The sequence below is a fragment of the Pseudopipra pipra genome, chromosome 20 (assembly GCF_036250125.1).
Source record: "Pseudopipra pipra isolate bDixPip1 chromosome 20, bDixPip1.hap1, whole genome shotgun sequence".
Classification (NCBI taxonomy): Eukaryota; Metazoa; Chordata; class Aves; order Passeriformes; family Pipridae; genus Pseudopipra; species Pseudopipra pipra.
In genome coordinates this window covers 10,102,904-10,121,259 of record NC_087568.1, presented here as the reverse complement: position 1 = coordinate 10,121,259, position 18,356 = coordinate 10,102,904, and the positions used below count along the sequence as shown (strand labels likewise).

The 18,356-nt window shown below is 43.9% G+C and overlaps 1 protein-coding gene across 2 annotated transcripts in view; it reads left to right on the top strand.

The window, feature by feature from the left end:
• PNPLA7 (patatin like phospholipase domain containing 7) overlaps nucleotides 1-18,356 on the top strand; it is a 131,858-nt gene that overhangs the window by 4,216 nt on the left and 109,286 nt on the right. Inside the window, exons 5-12 of one of the 2 annotated variants that reach the window (XM_064677183.1) lie at nucleotides 2,377-2,465; nucleotides 2,809-2,949; nucleotides 4,250-4,409; nucleotides 5,420-5,500; nucleotides 10,502-10,630; nucleotides 11,921-12,001; nucleotides 13,151-13,292; nucleotides 14,121-14,213. In XM_064677183.1, the coding sequence (XP_064533253.1) occupies nucleotides 2,377-2,465; nucleotides 2,809-2,949; nucleotides 4,250-4,409; nucleotides 5,420-5,500; nucleotides 10,502-10,630; nucleotides 11,921-12,001; nucleotides 13,151-13,292; nucleotides 14,121-14,213 (916 nt within the window). Of the gene's footprint in view, nucleotides 1-2,376; nucleotides 2,466-2,808; nucleotides 2,950-4,249; nucleotides 4,410-5,419; nucleotides 5,501-10,501; nucleotides 10,631-11,920; nucleotides 12,002-13,147; nucleotides 13,293-14,120; nucleotides 14,214-18,356 lie in introns of both variants that reach the window. The other variant, XM_064677182.1, reaches the window with a different exon arrangement.

Below are 18,356 nucleotides of genomic sequence, written 5' to 3'. Positions count from 1 at the left end.
TAACTCCTGTATGGAGCTGATGATTGTTTAAATATCATGGAATCACAGAGTAGTTTGGGTTGGAAGGGACTATAAGGCTCATCCAATCCCACCCCCTGCCGTGGGCTGGGACACCTTCCACTAGCCCAGGTTGTTCCAAGCCCTGTCCAACATGGCCTTGGACACTTCCAGGGATGGGGCAACCCCAGCTTCTCTGCCCAACCTGTGCCAGGGCCTCACCACCCTCACAGGGAAGAATTTCTCCCCAGTATCCAATCTAAATCCACTGTCTTTCAGTTTAAAGCCATTCCCCCTTGTTTTATCAATATATGATATATATCTATAACAGATATATCTATATAATATATGTATCTCACATATAGATATGAGATATAGATAGATAGATATGTGATGCTATTGATAATCCCTGACTTTGGTAAGCTACTTCTCCCTCAGCTGGTGCTTTTCAGAGCCCCAAATGTTTGTTGCTTATTTATAATCCTCTGTTTAGTGAAGGATGGTGGGTGCAAATGGCTGGAGAAAAACCAAGGCTGTTTAATTCTGACTGTGGTATGTTCTCCCTGCCCTCTGTCCTGGAGAGTCAGAAGTCTTGGGAAGCTGCAAGGCCAGGGTGGGACTGGTCCCTTTTGTGGGGGGCCAGAGGCAGAGTGTGGCTGGGGAGGGTCCTGGCTGTGCCCTGTACCATGACCTGCTGAGTCCAGGAGAGCACTCCCAGTGCCAGGGCACTGGAAACCTGCATCTCTGGAAAAATAAGGTACAGGAAAGGAACCTTGGGTTGCCAGTCACTGGGTGTTGAGGAACATTTCCTCTTGTGAGCTGCCATGGCCTTCTGCCTCATTCACTTTGTTGAGGTGAATTCAAATACCTGGACTTAATTAGACACTGTGCTGGGTTTAATGTTCAGCTCTGGAGCTCTGTCTCATTGTGGAGGAGGTGATTACTCCCTGAACCTTGCATTGCAGGTCAGCTTTTATGTAGAACTTGGCCAAAAAAGGCCTCAGTGGAGGGAAATTGTGTGTGTGCAACTTCATAATTTTAATATTCCTCATAATGTTAATGTGCAACTTCACAATTTTAATATTCTTTAACACAGCTGTTTATATGTAAGTCACGTAAGTAAAGAATGCTTAGAATTCCACATGGGAAATTCATTTCAGGTATTTTTGGCTTTGGGGTTTTAGACTTTGCTTTTTACTTTTATCCCTGAATAAGGCAGAGGCTATGACACACTGACTGCTGTGGATTGTAATTTGGGGAATTTCGATAACATACCAAGGTTTTACTTAAAAAAACCCCCTCCAAACTAATTAAAGATTTATTTTGTGACAGAGATGTTTTACAGAGATTCAACTCTTTGAGAAACAAATGAAGAACTAGGAATGTTTTGGAAGTAACTAATGAGGGGTTTTCTTGGTGTAGCAGTTGATGTGTTTCTCCAGAGGGTGGCACTTGGGAACCAGGAAAAGTAGGAAAAAGCCTTGGTTTGTCACCAGCTCAGACATGAATGTGGCCCTGGTTTGTCAGCACACAGACTGCCAGGTAGAATCATGGAATATCCTCTGCTGGAAGGGACCCACAGGGATCATCCAGTCCAACCCCTGGCCCTGCACAAACACCCCAACAATCCCACCCTGTCCCTCAGAGCATTGTCCAAACCCTCCTGGAGCTCTGGCAGCCTTGGGGCTGTGCCCACTGCCCTGGGGAGCCTGGTCAGTGCCAACCACCCTCTGGGGGAAGAACCTTTTCCTGAGGTCCAACCTGACCTTTCCTGGCACAGCTCCAGCCATTCCCTCAGGTCGCTGGTCACAGGGAGGAGAGCTCAGTGCCTTCCTCCTCTTCCCCATGTTGAGTGTTCCTGAGTGAGAACCACAGCTGAAGGCTTTTTCCCCCCTACCATCCATTACCACTGTAGCAGTTGCTTAGTAAAATCAAAATATAGTTTGCTTGCTTCATAGAAAGGAAGTGATCCTGAAGTAGATTTTGTTCCAGTCCTCTGAGGTTTTACAGGAGCGTTTCACGCTGTTGGTGTTCCGATGGCCTCAGGGCAGGCTCAGGTTGGATCTCAGGAAAAGGTTCCTCCCCCAGAGCACTGACCAGGCTCCCCAGGGCAGTGGGCACAGCCCCAAGGCTGCCAGAGCTCCAGGAGAGTTTGGATGATCCTCTGGGGCACAGGGTGTGACCCTTGGGGCTGGGCCTGTGCAGGGCTGAGGGTTGGACTCGCTGATCCTTGTGGGTCCCTCCCAACTCAGCACATTCTGTGGTTCTGAATGGCTGGGGGATGGCTTGGAACCTTTGCAGAGCTGGAACTGCTGGGTTGGTTTTTCTGGTTTGTTCTGGGTTTCAGTAACTGTTTTTGTTTTCCTTCTTTCCTCCCAGGTTACAACTCTTCCAAACTCCCTGGTTGGGAACACGGTGCCTCGCCAGAGGATGCGCAAACGGGCCAAAGTTTTATCTCTGGCTAAAAGGTACTTGGGCTTTTGGGAAGGGGAAAATTTGTGCCATGGAGGACGGGTTTGGAGTTTTTATTTGTGGTCCAGTCTTTAGCAGAGCACTTTTCCATAGCTCCTGGCTTTTCCCAGTCCTTTCAGCTGAGGATCAGCTGGGGAGTTCGCTGAACTGGGGTGGTTTGTGCAGCACTGTCTGGTTTGGTTGAAGAAAGGCAGGAGGGTGGAAGGTTTAGCTGATTGATGATGTGTAACTTGGGATGGTGAGTGTTTAGTATTCACTATATACTTACTCAGTACTTACACTATAATTAAGACAAATGAGGGCATGTCCTGGCTCCCTGACTCAGGTTTTCCTTTGCAGGATTCTACGTATTAAGAAGGAATGTCCAACTCTGCAGAGGAAGGAGCCTCCTCCCTCTTTGCTAGAGGCAGATCTGACTGAATTTGATGTGAAGAATTCCCATTTGCCATCAGAAGTCCTGTACATGCTTAAAAATGTCAGGTAATGTTAAATTAGAAGATAAGTGTGGAGTTTGGATGTTCAAGTGATGTAAATATCTGGCAGGTTGTATCAAGTCTCAGACTTTATGGCTGCAGGGTCAGAATCTTGAAGGAGTTGACTGAAATTCATCTGAGCATGAGGACAGAATAAAGGACTTGGAATTTTCTAGAAATGTTAAGAAAATAATGGAGTTTGATTTAAAAATAAAAAATGAGAGGGGGGGGAAAAGGATGTAGATTAGTGGCCTGAATTTGGAGATAGTGATAATGAAGGTGCTCTAACATGAGCAAATGTAGTGCATTTTAAAACTTCTCTTTAGGCTCTATCTGACAATTTTTTGGTACAGAAAAGCATCATAATTGGTAAATGTTAATTGGATACCATATTGACAGCTCTCTAAGCTGCAGAATCTTTCCCTTCTCTGGCTGAAAAGGTTGCAAATCAAATCAAAGTCAGGTTAATCCCCAGGGCTCTTGGGCAGATTAAGAAGAAGGGTTGGTCTTTGTGCCCCTTCAGCAAGAGGTTAAATTTGCTGACACAGCCAAGGGTTTCAGATCTTCCAATCTGTAATTTTGATTTTGTTTGTGGATGTTCATTTTTTCTCCCAGATATGATATAATTAATTCCTGAAGGTCATACATCCTTGAATAAAAATGCTATTTAAGTCATCTGGTGGAATTATGATCTCCTGTGACTAATTGATGTTGCAGTAGAATTTGATGGATTAATCCTGATAAATGTGAGCTGATGGAGCTCTGTAACAGAGTGATCAGGTTTAAGACCTGTATTTCTGTCTGCCTGGTAGTCACTGGCTATTTTCAGTACTGGAGGAGTCCAGGTGCCCGTTACCTGCAGGAGATGGAATATTCCAAATTTAAAGTGTGTGCAGATGACAGGAATTTTTCCCTATATTTTCAATATTTCTCCTGTGTCCTGGTCCCATGGACAGGGCAGCTGCACTAAAAGGGAGAGTTCCATGGAGTAACTTTTCTCCTGCAGTGTGTGAATGCTGCAGGGTTTTAAATTCCTTCTCCTTCGGAAGCCGTGCTGGTGTTTGCTGGAGGAAGGCTGGCTGCACTTCCTGCTGAGCCTGCTTGGAGTTCTTCTCCAAAGGAACCCCAGTATTCACAGTCTCAGTGTTTCACAGTGCTCTTGCACCTCTGTTCTGGGGAGCTCTGCTCCTTCTGCCCCGCAGCAGCCCCTCGGGGCTTCCTCCGTTATTCATGCTTTGCTAATTTAGGAAGGATTTTCCAAGGGCACTGGTGATTTTGGGTTTCCTTCTGCATTTTCTTTGCTGCAGGGTCCTTGGGCACTTTGAGAAGCCTCTGTTCCTGGAGCTGTGCAAGCACATGTTCTTCGTGCAGCTGCACGAGGGCGAGTACATCTTCCGTCCTGGGCAGCTGGACAACAGCATCTACGTCGTGCAGGATGGGAAGCTGGAAGTTTGCATCCAGGAGAGTGTAAGAACCAACTGATCTGCAGTTTTTAAGATACATTTGTTGGCATAGCATACAGCCTGGCATGAATCATTAAGCATTGATTAGACTTAGGCCTGTGAGTCATAGGGATTTAGAAGGGATTACTCCCAACTCTTCGGGGCCGTGGTGTTCATAAAGATCGAGGTTTGTAGCTCTGGTCCCTCGTGTCTCAGATGGGAGAGAAGGACACAGTGCTGATGGGGCACCTTGAAATATCCTCACACGTAGTTATTGAGGGAGGACAGGGTGCAAGGTGGGCTTGGAAACATTCCCTTTTGGGGTGGTCATTGTAGAAAGTAGGTGGGCACAGAGAGCAGGAGAGACCTCGCTCACTTCAGAATATTCTCATGGGAGTTAATGGGTTTTACCTGGGAGGTGGAAGAGTCAGATTCACTTTTGGGTAGAGAGGGAAAAGAAATGATGGTTTGTTTCATGGGTGAGTCTTAAAATGTTGAGTGCCAGCCCTTGTGATCCTTTCTGCCAAGTTTGATTTTGAGTATTTTTCTTCTTCCTGACTGAACATTGAGTTTGGCTTTAGGTTGTGAACACGTTTCCAGTGGCTGAAAGTGCAGGGGACTCGTGTTTGGAATGATACCAAATGTGATGATTTCTGTATAATTTTACATTTTTCTGTTCCTGACATGAAACCCCTCGATAAAGGAGGCTGAATCTGCCTCAGAGTGAAGGGAGCTTTGTTTTGTTGGTGATTACAAAGCAAAGACAAGCAGGTCCAACTCCCCCCAGACAAAGCTGGCTTTTAGTTGCTTTTAATTTATCACTTTTAGAATGGTGGTTTGAAGCCCTGTGGTTGGAATGAGCACATTTCCATCAGAGCAGAGACAAAACAAGCATCCAAGTCCCAATGGGGAACCTGGAATGGGAGCTGCTCAGAGTGTGTGGGAGGATTGGGAGCAAGTTAAGCTTTCTGAAATGCTCCAAATTTGCCAAAATGCAGCTGTGAGCCTGCAGTGATGGTGTGTCTGTGCCTGCAGGATGGAACAGAGGTGGTGGTGAAGGAGGTGCTGGCAGGAGACAGTGTCCACAGCCTTCTGAGCATCCTCGACGTCATCACGGTGAGTCCTGGGACTGCAGGGCTCCTGCAGTGCTGCTGGGTGCCAGAGCCTGGCAGGGGGAGCAGGAGTTGAATATTCCTGGGAAGGACTCAGGATGCAAAATGGTTTTTTGATTAACTCTTCTCCTCCTCCCAGGCCTTCCCAGGTGTGGAGTGAGCTCTGGGGTGTGTAAGGTGGTTGTGAGTCGTGTGCTTGGCAGTGTAACTCTGGCTGTTCCTGATCAGCAGCAGGGTTTGGATTATTCCTTTATGTCTGGAAGTCTGAGACAGGGTTTGATTTGCTCGAGGGCACAACTCAAGTCAGGAGCAGGACCAGGTTGGGGCCCAGAATTCCAGGCTTTTACACTGTTTCACAGAATCCCAGAATATACTGAGTTGGAAGGGACTCCCAAGGACCACTGAGTGCAACCCTTAGCCCTGCAGGCCATCCCCAAGAGTCACACCATGTGCCTGAGAGTTTCATTTGTTGCTTACTGAATTTATTTTTATTTAATCTAAAGAAAATAAACCTGACAGTTGCTATTACTGTGATTATACCGTGAAAACAGTTGATGGATTGATTTATTTTCCAACATCAGTGGTGCTGGTGACCAGCTGAGGGTTGTGCTCCTTGGCAGGGGACAGGATGAGCTGAATGTTTGGGGGTCATATTTGATGTACAAATTGGTGGGTTTTGTTTCAGTTGGAATTACACTGATGGTTTAGCTGAAATCATCCCAGCACAGCTATTTGGGAATACCTGAATGGAAGGTGTTGAATTCATCATCTTTGATGATACTCAAGCACTGAATGTGCTTTCTTGAAGGATTTTAGTAGTGGAGAGGATGAAGATAATCAAATCTGTATTCATGTTGACCTTGTATCATGTTTCTGTTGTGCTTGGCTGTCTCTGTTCATCAAAAGGTACCATTAAGTAGTTTAAGGATTCTCCAAAGTGTTCTTTACCATTTTAAATGCAAACATGCATCTGTATATCTGTATTTATAGTTCCCATAAAACCTATCGACAGGGATACATTTTTTTAAGCTTGGTCACGCTTTTTTTCTGTAGAAAGTAATGGCATGTGAATAATTTGGACTGTACAAGTCTAGTTCTTGCTGTCAAATTCATATTAATATATTTGTAAATTCGTATTAGTACCTTCCTCCTTGTTACTTCCACCACTAAATTTTCTTAATGACAGTATTCTAAAGAGCAGAACCATCATATAGGAACATTAATACTAGTCATGTTCTTGCTTTATAAAGGAATATAGGAAAAGAAATCCTTCTTGTATAACAGTGTCTTGTGGCTTTGTTTTTTTTAAGAGTGTTGCCATTCATTTTGTGTTGTGTTAGGATCTTTTTTGGTTTTTAATTCTCATTCTATGATTTTTTTCCTCTTTCTCATTAGTTATACCACTGGTAAATAAAAAAATAAAAATGATTGAGAGTGTCTTGAACAGAGTTAGGAGTGGAATGAAAAAACCCTGCAGTTTTTTTTTTTTGCTAAACTCGTTCTCATTTATTTTTACAACTCTTTTGTTCCTCATTTCCCAGCTTTGTGGGAAATAAAACTGCCTGGTTTATTTCTGTTTCTCCTCTTCCTTATGTCCCTTGCTGGCTTTGGCTATGGGAGAAGCATGAAAATGTGCAAGGAGTGAGGAAGTTGATCAAAGTAGAGGAGACTCTTCAGTGTCATTCCAAATCAGTGATTAGAACTTCCTGCAGACACCATAACCTTAATTGTCACCCAGCACAAGGCTCTGAATGAAGAAAGGGTGTGTTCAGAGAGGATTTCAGTTGCCTTATCTAAATTTGGGATTCTTTCAGCTGATTTTGTAGCACATGATGTCAGGCTGGTCCCTCACTTAGCTGAGAGCTTTGTGAGAAAGTTGAGGTTGCTGCAAGAGCTCTTGTTGTTGGATCTAAAAGAAAGGTCACACAAGAGGCACTTTTCTAGTTTAATCTTTCAGTTTTTAAATTGGAAAGTCCCTTTAGATCTACTAAATACAAAGGTACCAGCTATGACATGAGACTTCACTTATTCTGAGAACAGATCGATGCTGATTTCTCTAAACTTGAAGGAGAAGCTGGAAGCTTTTGAATCCAAGTAGGTACAGGCCCTTTCCTGGTATTCTGGAACAATTCTGAGATGTAGTTAATCTGACTCTGAATTGATGCTGCCCCAAATATTCAAGAAGTCTCTGAGCTGAGCATTGTTGGTGTCCACGAAGTGTTTTCAGCAGCTGTTGCTGAGAGCTCGTGTGTGCAGCCAGAGCTTTTCCCTGGACAGTGAATGTTCATCCAGAGTTAAATGGGACCAGCAGAGATGGCTTGTGATGCTGATTTCTGGAGCTTTGGGGTTGACTCTTCTTTTGTCCTCCTTGTGGAGTGGGTATTAGGAAAACTGGGAGCAGGAATGAAAAAGAAGAGGCTGTGAGGAATATTGATCAACTGGCAGTGACTGAGGGGGGGGAAATGAAAGTCAGGATTAAAAGAAGCTGAAAAACCACTTGGATAAAGGTGAGCCTGCAGGGCTCAGGTCTGTTTAAGTGGCACTGGACAAGATGGATGAGGTTATAAAGAAGAGATTGATTGCTGCAAGAGCTTTGGGTGCAGCAGTGTCACACAGTGAGGAGGGTGTCAGGTAGGAGGGCAGGAAGACAAATCCCAGGCAATGGAAAGAGGGAGAATATGCCAGATTTTTGGGTACAAAAAGGAGTTACCACTGCAGGTGGCAGAATGTAAAGCACTTGTATCTCTTGTGGCATATTTCTTAACCAAATTCATTTGGATTTGGCCATTAGCTGTCATTTGGATTTGGCTGCTGCTTGTAGGTGACATCTTACAGTTCTTGGAACAAGTAAATAGTTACCTGCCCTGAGAACAAAAAGTTCTTTTCAAAAAACCCTGTTTCACTCCTGATTATAACTTAACTGTTCCTGTCATCTGAGTGTGGGATTGCAAAACAGTATAATTTAAACCTGGTATTCTCCCTGTGCTGCTGATTATTTTGTTTCTGAGAGAACTGACAATTACAGAACATTTCCTCCTCGAGCTCCTCTCACAGCTTTTAGCATGTTCCAAACCCATTAGTTGTGGTGTTGGCCCTTTCAGAACAGAGCTGCTCTCATGCAGGGATATCAAAAAGGCAAAATTATATGCTGAAAACCTGGAGGATTGGGCTGTTCTTTGGAGGAAGAGGCTGCTGCATCATTATCCATTATTATCCTAAACCTGGTTTTCTGACACTCTCAGGACTGGCCTCTCCTCTCACAAGCACAAGAAAAAACCCAAACACTTTACTGGGCAGACTGGAGACCACATGACTGTATAAACAGGGCTTATTTGGCTCTTGGGAATAACTGTTATGGAAGACTATTAAACCTGGTGTTTATCCTTGTCCAGCAATTAAAGATTTACTAGATTTCCTTACTTTTCACTATATATTTGATGTAGAGAATGGTAGGAAATACAATTGGTGGCAAATTCAGTGATCCATGCACTTAAAACCAGACTTATATACATTTTCTATTGCATTTAAGTATAAGAATTCCAAATTAATTCTTTATCTGAAGGCAGACTTTAAACTGGCTTGTAAAAGTGGATTGTTGCATTTATTTTTGTTAATTTTGGTTAATTTCTTTACCTAATTAAAAGAAACTTAAGAAAACTGGGGACACTGGTAACTTTGCCCTGTAGGTCAAAGAGATGTTTAAAATTTCCAATCCCTCAGGAACTTGAAAATCAAAGCTATTAATTTCATCCCCAGATTGTATAAAAAGGTCAGCTGAAGTTTGTGTAATTAAGAAATTGGTTCCAATTAATGTAATTTAATTTTAGAACCTACTTCATGGTGCCTTGCAGACCAGCAGACAGAGCTGCAGCTTTATTTTCCAGAGTGATTATTGTGGTACAGAAAGTCTCTTGTTTGGTTTTGCTGGGTTCTTTAGGCAGGAATTCCTTCCCAGTGATTGTGTGGAGTTGTCTGGTGCTCTGGAAGACTTGGGAGTTGTTTCCTTTATAATCAGCATTTAATATCTGTGTGTTTAGTGCTTGGAAAAATTTCCCTGCTGCTGTTCAGGAGGGGGAAAGCTGTGAGGTGACTGTTAAAGCAGAAACTCCATTTCTTCCTTTGCTCCGTCTCTGTGCTGTAAAAGGGCTCATTTTATCTTAGAAATATGGGGTAGATCAGTATTTGATGTATTAGTGAATTAATTCATGAGTTATAGATGTTATTTCCAGCATTACATTTTAGAAGGGGTGTTGTCTGGAGTTTTTTGTCCAAGTGTTTGGCAATAGATTTTTGTTAAAACTCTATTGTGATTCAAGGGGAAAAATCCTAAACCAGAGGCTTACCTTCCAGTGTAAAAAAATCTCTATATTCTGCCCACTTGCAGTTTTATTTTTCATTGGTTTGTTAATTCTCAATCTGTTCTTTGAGCAAGATGTTCTAGACCCACTTTGTCTTAAGTAAAGAGAAGCTGTTTGGCTTTGTCACATGGAATATTTCATATATATATATATATGAAGACACATGTATCTTGAAACACAAGAGGTCTGCCTGTTTTTTGTCTCACTCCATTATGTATGTAATTACTGTACAATTTTGTTGTATTTTGTACTGATTGTGTGAGTCTGGGCTTGTTTTTGCAGCAAATAGCTTGGCTGTCAGTACAAATAATAAAATCAGCAAACCCTCTGTTCTCTTCAGCTGGAATTTGAAGTGCTCCTGAAGCCTGGCTCTGTCTGTAATGACTGTGGCAGAGCTGACAGACCCTTAACCTGATCCACCTCCTTGTAGCTCTTATTTCTCTGCCTCTGTCTCTGTTTAATTCTGATGGAACTGCTGGTGTGAGTTCGCTCTCATTACTCCACCCGTGGGTCATGGAGCACAAGTTCAAGGCTTTCTGTGGTCAGATGATGTCTGCCAGACATACAGAGCAGCAAAGCAGGAATCTGGGGAGGTTTGAGTTGGATGGTTGGTGGATTAATCTTGTGCCTCTGGAACTTTCCATCAGGGCCACCCTGCTCCCTACAAAACAGTCTCAGCCCGAGCAGCCACTCCATCCACAATTCTGAGACTTCCAGCAAGTGCCTTCCAAGATGTGTTCCAAAAATACCCTGAAACTCTGGTGAGAGTGGTACAGGTAGGTAGAACTGAGGGGGAAGGGGGAATCACTCATATTTCAAAGTTACAAGGAAGACATTTAGAGGTTCAGCAAGTTCATCATCCTTTGGCAGGTATGGAACTGCTCAAGGTCTGGAATACATCCTGCTATTCCCCTAGTTGTTAAAGCCCTAGACTTAATAATCCCAGCACTACCACATACAGGAAGAAATAATTTATATATATTATTAATTCATTAATTGAGTTTCTGCCTGTGGTAGCCTCTTTAATCAGCCTGACCTGCACTGTGAGCTCGTTGGTCCTTGGGGAGGAGGTGCTGGCGTGGGCTCTGCACCTCGGTGAGCACCAGCAGTGCTTCAGAATGGCTTAGGATCATGAACAGACTGTCACATGTTCTGAAATAGGACTGTTGGACCCTTAGAAGCTGTTTGGTGAGGGGTGATGCTTTGGAAAATTCACAAAATTCGGATGGATATGTGAATTTCCACTTCAGAAGCGTCTGTCAGCACCTGAGGAAAGAGCTGTGCTTTGGATTAGCTTAAAGTTCACCTTCCCCTGCTTTGCAGAAGCTCAGACTGTTCTCAGGTGAGCACTGAAGTTTGGCTCGTCCCTCCTGCAGGTGGGAGGTGGTGCAAGGATCAGGAATGAAGGATTCCAGGTGTAGCAGCCAAAGGGTGCAGTGTCTGATGAGTCACTCTGGGCTGTCCTTTTGTTTTACTGTCACTGCTAAATCTTTTTGTCCTTGCAAACTGTTCTGGTATCTGGATGATTTATGAGTGACACCTGAACCTCCTCATCCTGATGGTTGAGAGGAACAGATCATTACCACCAACTTAATTTGCTCTGGGAGAGCTGGTACAAAAGAGAGGATGGCTTAGGAGTGGGAATTATCTGGCAGGGCAGAGGAAGGTCGGGTGGCACTGATGTTCTGGGTTAGGTTTGAGTGCTTGTGGAGCAGTGGCTCAGGTTCTGAATGGGGAAAGATGGATTAATTTTTTTAATGAGAGGGGAAAATTGGAAGCAAAACCTTTTATTTCAAGGGACTTCTATTACTGATGTTTACAGAAAGCAAAAAGCATTTGGTGTTTGTGAGTGAGGCTTTGGGTTCTTGTTCCATCAAATGATTGTGAAGTCATTGTAAATCACTTCACTCTGTCTCAGTTTGTCAACTGCTAAAAAGGAATTTCAGCTTAGGGTGCAGTCTGTGTTTTATAAAGTGCTTTCAGGTACTGTGGTACATGGTTGTATCTAAATGCCAGAACAAGTGTGGGAGAATGCTGAATCCATTCCTGATGCTTCTTGTTTGCAGATCATCATGGTGAGGCTGCAGAGGGTGACGTTCCTGGCTTTGCACAACTACCTGGGTCTGACCACGGAGCTCTTCAGCTGTGTGAGTTTGGGGGGCTGTCCCTCAGCTCTGACTGGGCACAGGGAGATTCTCCTCCTTCCAGAAGGTTGTAAAGCAAATGCTACATATTAAATTCCTAATGACAGCACTTGAGAAGTGAGGTACTTGTACAACCAGCCCATAAAACCCAGCCCACGCCGACGCCTGGGGAATTATTGGGAGGCTTCAGTGTGCAAAGGGCATGGCTCCGAAGTGATGGATGTGCTCTGCTCTGTGCTCCAGCAGTCCTGACATTTGTTAATGGTTCCTGGTCACCTCTGCCTATAGCAGTGTGAAAAATGCTGTCCCTGTGGTGGCAGAGGGTCAGGCTCTGACCGAACAAGTTAAATCTCTTTAAAAAGGAGGCCGTGCAGCAGCGGGGGAAGATGTTGGGAAATTCTTGTAACTTTAGCAAAATAGTGCTTGATCCCTATATCCATGATTAATGCTTAGTCTTGTACCAGATAGTGCTTAGTGCCTATAGCAGTGATTAATATGTACCAGCAGATGTCTTAGTTCTGAGAACAAAGACCGTGTGTTGGAGCAAAGGCAGTGAGAAAAGTACGTGACTGGACCACGTAGTTGAGATACTTTCAAGAAGAGATTCATTGGGATATCTGGGACCACAGAGGGATAGTTTGGGGAATGGGATGTTCCCCAAATCACAGAGACTCTCAAAACACCCCTACTCATATCCAAATAAGTTCACAGAAGTAGTTGGCATATGTGTGTGTATTCTGGAGATGTGATGGATGTGTAATGATTATGTATTCATTTCATATCTATAACCTGGTCTGTTTGGTTGCTGGGTGTGCATTTGAGGTGCAGAGATCCCCCATGCACCCAGTGCTCTAAGGAATGCCTAATATAATTTAAAATAATGGCTTTCTAACCCAACAAACTGGTTGGAGACGTTATTTCCCCTTTTTCTGTGACAAGGTCAGGGAATACTTAAACTGGCTAGTTTTGAGTGCCCAGACCCTGATGGGATGGATGAGGGAGCTGGTGGATCCCATGACAAGTCACCCCTGGTGATCTTTGATTGATCACCACAACTGGGAGCAGTCCCTGGGGGTCAGAGCAGGCTCCAGGCCTGTGGGACAGGAGTGAGTGTGTGGTTTATGTTTCCTTCTCCCCTTGCTCCTTCAGCAGAGCCAGGCCATCCCACTGGTGTCCGTGACCAGTGTCACAGCTGGAGGAAGCACCAGCAAAGCTGGGAAAAGACCAGTGTCCAGTGCCCTGGAGGAGGATCGTGGAGAGAAGTTTGAAAGATCTGGGGAAGGACTGGAAATGGGTAACGCTTCTGGAAACATGGAGTAGCTTTTGTGACCTTCTTTAATTGTTGTGCTAACCACAGAATCCCAGACTGGTTTGGGTTGGAAGGGACCTTAAAGCTCATCCAGTCCCACCCCCTGCCATGGGCAGGGACACCTTCCACTAGCCCAGGTTGCTTCAGCCCCAAATCCAACCTGGCCTTGGACACTGCCAGGGCTGGAGCAGCCACAGCTTCTCTGGGCAACCTGTGCCAGGGCCTCCCCACTCTCATAGGGAAGAATTCCTTCTCAATATCCCATCTAACCCTGCCCTCCTTCAGCTTAAAGCCTTTCCCCCTTGTCCTATTGATTTGATTGACTATTGATATCACTGCTATTGATCAGAGGATTTTTATTTTATTAATTAGGAATTGCCTTAGATGAGTTTTGGTTTTGAAACCTTTGGATGGCCCTTAGCTTCAAAGGGGAATTAGTACTATCTTTTTAATTATTTTGAGGGATGAGGGGGAGGAGGAAAAAAGTGACTCCTAATTTCGAATGCATAGGAGGAGCTGGGAAAACTCTGAGTCTAGATACCAGCAGAAGAATTGCTGGATATGTGCCTTTTCAGGCTAAAATGTCAGTACTGAAGGTAAACCCAGGGAAATAGAGTTGAATTTTGCCTCTGCACCTGGAAAAAAACCCCTTAATTAAATGAAAACCGGGGACAGTTTTAAACGATGTTTAACATCAATGTTTCAAAACTTTTAACGCAGTGGGTAGTGAGAGGTTCTTGCTGTCAGTGAGATTTATTTTATTTGAGGTTACCTTGCTTTTACATTTGTGCAATTTTTGTTTCTAAATTCCAGATACGTTGAAGATTTCTGGTGCAGAAAACACAGAGCATATTTTCAGGAGAAGCCTTTCATCACCTCCCTATGCAGGGTCTGCAGAGGCTTCTAGTAAGTAGAGCTTGGCAAAATTGTGGGAAATATATAATTTGTCTAATCATTTGGGGGGAAACCACATGCTCTCTGGAGTGCTGGGGTAGATAATCTTCCTGTTTATGATAGATAATCATCTTGCAGACCTGTTTGTGGTAGATAATCATTTTGCAATAGTGCTGCTTCCTAGCTCATTTGTCAAAAATTTATTTAGTGAGTAACAAGTGGACTATTATCCAAGAGAGCATTCCCTTGCTGTCATTATTAGCAATGGGGAACATGCAGTAATTTGGCTACCAATGCCTGCAAATGAAGTGCTTTATTAATTGGTATAACTGAAACAAAGTGAGTTATGATGATATGCCATCATCTTTCATATAAAAGATGACACATGATTCTTGCTTGGCTCATTGTCCCAAAAAGCACATTACACATGGCTTTGTTTCCCAAAAACATTTGGGAATGTTTTTTTTTGAGTGGATAATAAAGGTGATTGATCACTGGAGGCTGTGAGGAGACATTTATGAGGCAGAGCTGGTTTGATGCTGCAGTGTCAGTATTTAGGGCAATTTCAGTCATCTCCACTGTAGACATCTTCCTCTGGGCCAGGTGTTCAGGACAGCTTTGTGTGCCAAGGTGGGGAAACTGGACTTGTGGGAATCACAGGGGGAAGACATGTGTCTGTGTTAGCTGAGTGCCAAAGTAACCCTTGTGAGGGATTTGGGAGGTCATGCTTAGATACTGTTAATAGAGGACTCATAAAAGGTTTAATCAGTGGAATAAAGGTGCCCTGGGTACTTTAGAAGGTACTTTTGTTGCTCACCTTGGCTATTAGATGGCTTAGAAGATAAGAACATTCTGTGAGGGGTTAAAGAGTGTGGAGACAAGGGGAAGGAGGGACCCAGGCTGAGGGAGCCCTCTGTGCTGAGGGCTTTGCCCAGGGCAAGGTTTGTGCCATTTGTTGCTATCCCTTAAGCTGGGGGTGTGCAGAGAGGAGGGGAATGGGGAGTTCCTTTGTTTTTCGTACTGGAGGGCTGGTTTGTTTCCTCTTCACTTCCTGCTGGGCAAGTGTACAGGGTTCCCAGTTAGATTTTTTTCATAGCTTCCATGTTACTGTCCAGAGGGATGGATGTGATGGAGAAGTGGGATTTTTGGCTAGTGATCAGTACCTCATCTTTCTGAACTGGGGAAAAAAATCACTTGACTTGAAATGGGGCTTGGCTTGATTTTCCTGTGTGTGAGGTTGTTTTGCACTATGCATTAAAAAACATACCAGCAGACTTGATTCAGAGGTGAATTAGGTAATGCCCTGAACACAGGGCAGTTCAGTGAGCTCTGCCTGTGCAGCCCTGTGACACTTGTAAGGGACAGTCCTTGCATGTTCTTAGGAGCTGGATCCCTGCAAACTTACCCATGGATATGTCCATTTGTCCTCCCTTTCTCCTTTTGTGTGTCACAAGAGTTATATTGGTGTACACTGACCTTGGCAGAGAGAGAAAATTCATTTTTACTGACAGAAGGAGCATGTCTAATTGGGTAATTATGATTTGCCTCAGTTAACAGAGCTGATTTCTGCTCCCTGCACTGAGGTTACTGTTTAGTTTGCACAGAAAGTGTCATGATGTCTGTAATGACAAGATCAGGATCTTGCTTCAGATTCTATTCCTCTGCCTTATTGTGTGTTCAGGCTCCATGGAATATTGATTATGTTTATTACTGACTCAGAGAGGAGAGAACTGTCTGTATTAGAGTCATCCAGGTGCTGATATCTCAGCATCTCCTTGATTTGCTTGGCTCATCAGAATTAACAAAAACTGCTAAAAATTCCTTTGGGGGAAAACACTTTTGCCTCAGTTGCTCCTGGGGCTGGGGTCTAATTTATTCTTCTGGGTTTTGTGCAGTTCTCTAACTTAAAGCATAGCAGTTGTGTAGATGAGGGAATAGGAACCTGCCAACTCAGGCTACTCTGCTTTTTAAGTGTACTGACCCTTTGTGGAGAAAGATGGAACTAGCTCATGTGAAGCATCTGGTGGACAGAGGAATCAGAAGAAGGAAATAAAACAGCAAGGTCATTTCTGTGATAAATTCACCCGTTTATTGTTCCTGGGAGTGTGTCTTCCTAACTATTATTCTAAGGTTAAATAGCAGCTGTCTTTTATTGGTTTGTTTGTTGTTTTTTGCTTCTCAGGTGTTCAGGGAAGCTGCTCTTCCCCTCCAAGCCCAAAGCCCTGTGGGACCACCCGCAGCAGGCAGGGCAGGTAGCTCAGTGAGCGAGTGCTTGGCAGGGAAGAGGCACTGGAATGCTGCCAGTTGCCATTGTTTTTGCAGTGACTTCCATCCCAGCAGTGTGTGGGATACCAGCAAGCACATGTTCCTCACACAGGATCACATTCCACTCCTGTTTCCCACTGCCTTCTGTTCCTTTGACTCAACGGTTCCAGCTGAAGCTCCTTCTGCCGGATCCTTTCCCACTCCCGTTTGAGCAGCAAGACAGTTTAATTAATCACTGCGTGGGCAGCTCATCTCTACGACTGAGATGAAGATTCTGCTTTGAATAGAAGTCTAGTAGACATAAGCTTTCATTCTTAGAATGCCTCCTCGTTCTCCTCTCCCCGAGTTTTTGATGTGCAGAGGATGCTCTCCGTGCCTACGTGCCCATTATCAGATTATTTGGGTTTTACATGAGAGGTGTGTGTTTAGGTTGGGGATGCACTTGGTGTATTGGGGCTCAGGAATTGCTGGCACTGGGACTGGGGGGTCAAGGTGACTGACAGGGAGTCAGAGCAGCCCAGAGGGATCTGCTAGTTCTGCTATCCCAGCTTTTTTGTTTATAGCTGATTTAGGGTCTTTAATGCCGCAGTGAAATGAAATTCAGTTGATAAAATCAACAACTTTTTGGTTTGTTTGGTTGTTTGGCGTTTTTTTTCTGATTTTATGGCTTGGAAGTTCTGCTGATAATAACCTTTGGGCCAGCTTGTTTGGTTCCTTGTTTGGAGGCTGATCACCAAATGATGTTATGACCCCAGTGGCAGATGTGCATTTACTGCATGCAAAGATTGGTTCACATTTGTACATCTCAGAATCATAGAATTGTTAAGGTTGGAAAAAACCTCTCTAAGCTCATCAAGTCCAACCATTAACCCAGCAGCACCACCATGTTCACCACTAGCCCACGTCCTCAGGTGCCACATCCACAGGTTTTTTGATCACTGCCAGGGACTGTGACTTTGTGACTCCACCACTGCCCTGGGCAGCTGTGCCAGGGCTTTGCAACCCTTTCCCTGGAAAGATTTTTCCTAATATCTAATCTAAACCTCCCCTGGCACAACTTGAGGCTGTTTCCTCAAGAGGGCATGGAAAAGAGTACTCTGAGGTAGATCTGAATACTTGGGACAGTGGGATTCTCCCGTTGTCTCAGCTGGGGAGGAGATAGGAGTCAAGCCCCTACAGAAATAAAAGAATGGTGGTTTTCAAATTAAATTTATAGACAGCTCTTCATGGGGGGGTGGTATTTTCACATGGACATATATCACAAGTTATTAAATACAGGGCAGCTCCATGTTTCCAAAAGCCGACTTCCCAAAGCTCTGGGCAAAACTAAAGTGTTTGGAGAGGGGGATATAGGGAAGGAAAATTAAAAATTTGAGCGCTCTCAGAACTTATTGGGTAACAAAAATCACCAGTCAGGAAAGACAGTTGGTTTTCCTAAAGGCCCAGCCTACTCCTGAACAGCAATTTGTGTTTATAAAAGCAAAAATATAAGAACAATGACAAAAGGGAAAAAGCATAAGGGAGAATATAGTCTTAATAATCTATTTTGGAAACATATTGAGCATGGAAATATGATAGAAATTATTATAGGTTTATTTGCTGATGGAAATTGCAATTTCTGAATGACTCTTAAACTCATCTGTAAATCCTCAGACTGATATGGGGGAATCCTGCTCAAGGTATTTAATTAAATAGGAAGAGTTTCCTCGTTATGTTTGTATTATTGATTAGCTCAGAGGGGTTCCTGGAAGGTGGATGAGACAGCCAAGGAGCTAATGTAATTAAGCTGTATTAAATTGGGAAGTAAGGAACAGAGGTTGTAGTGACTTCAAATTCATGAATTAAATAAATTCCCTGTAAGGGAATTTCTTAGGGAACTCTCAGCACCAC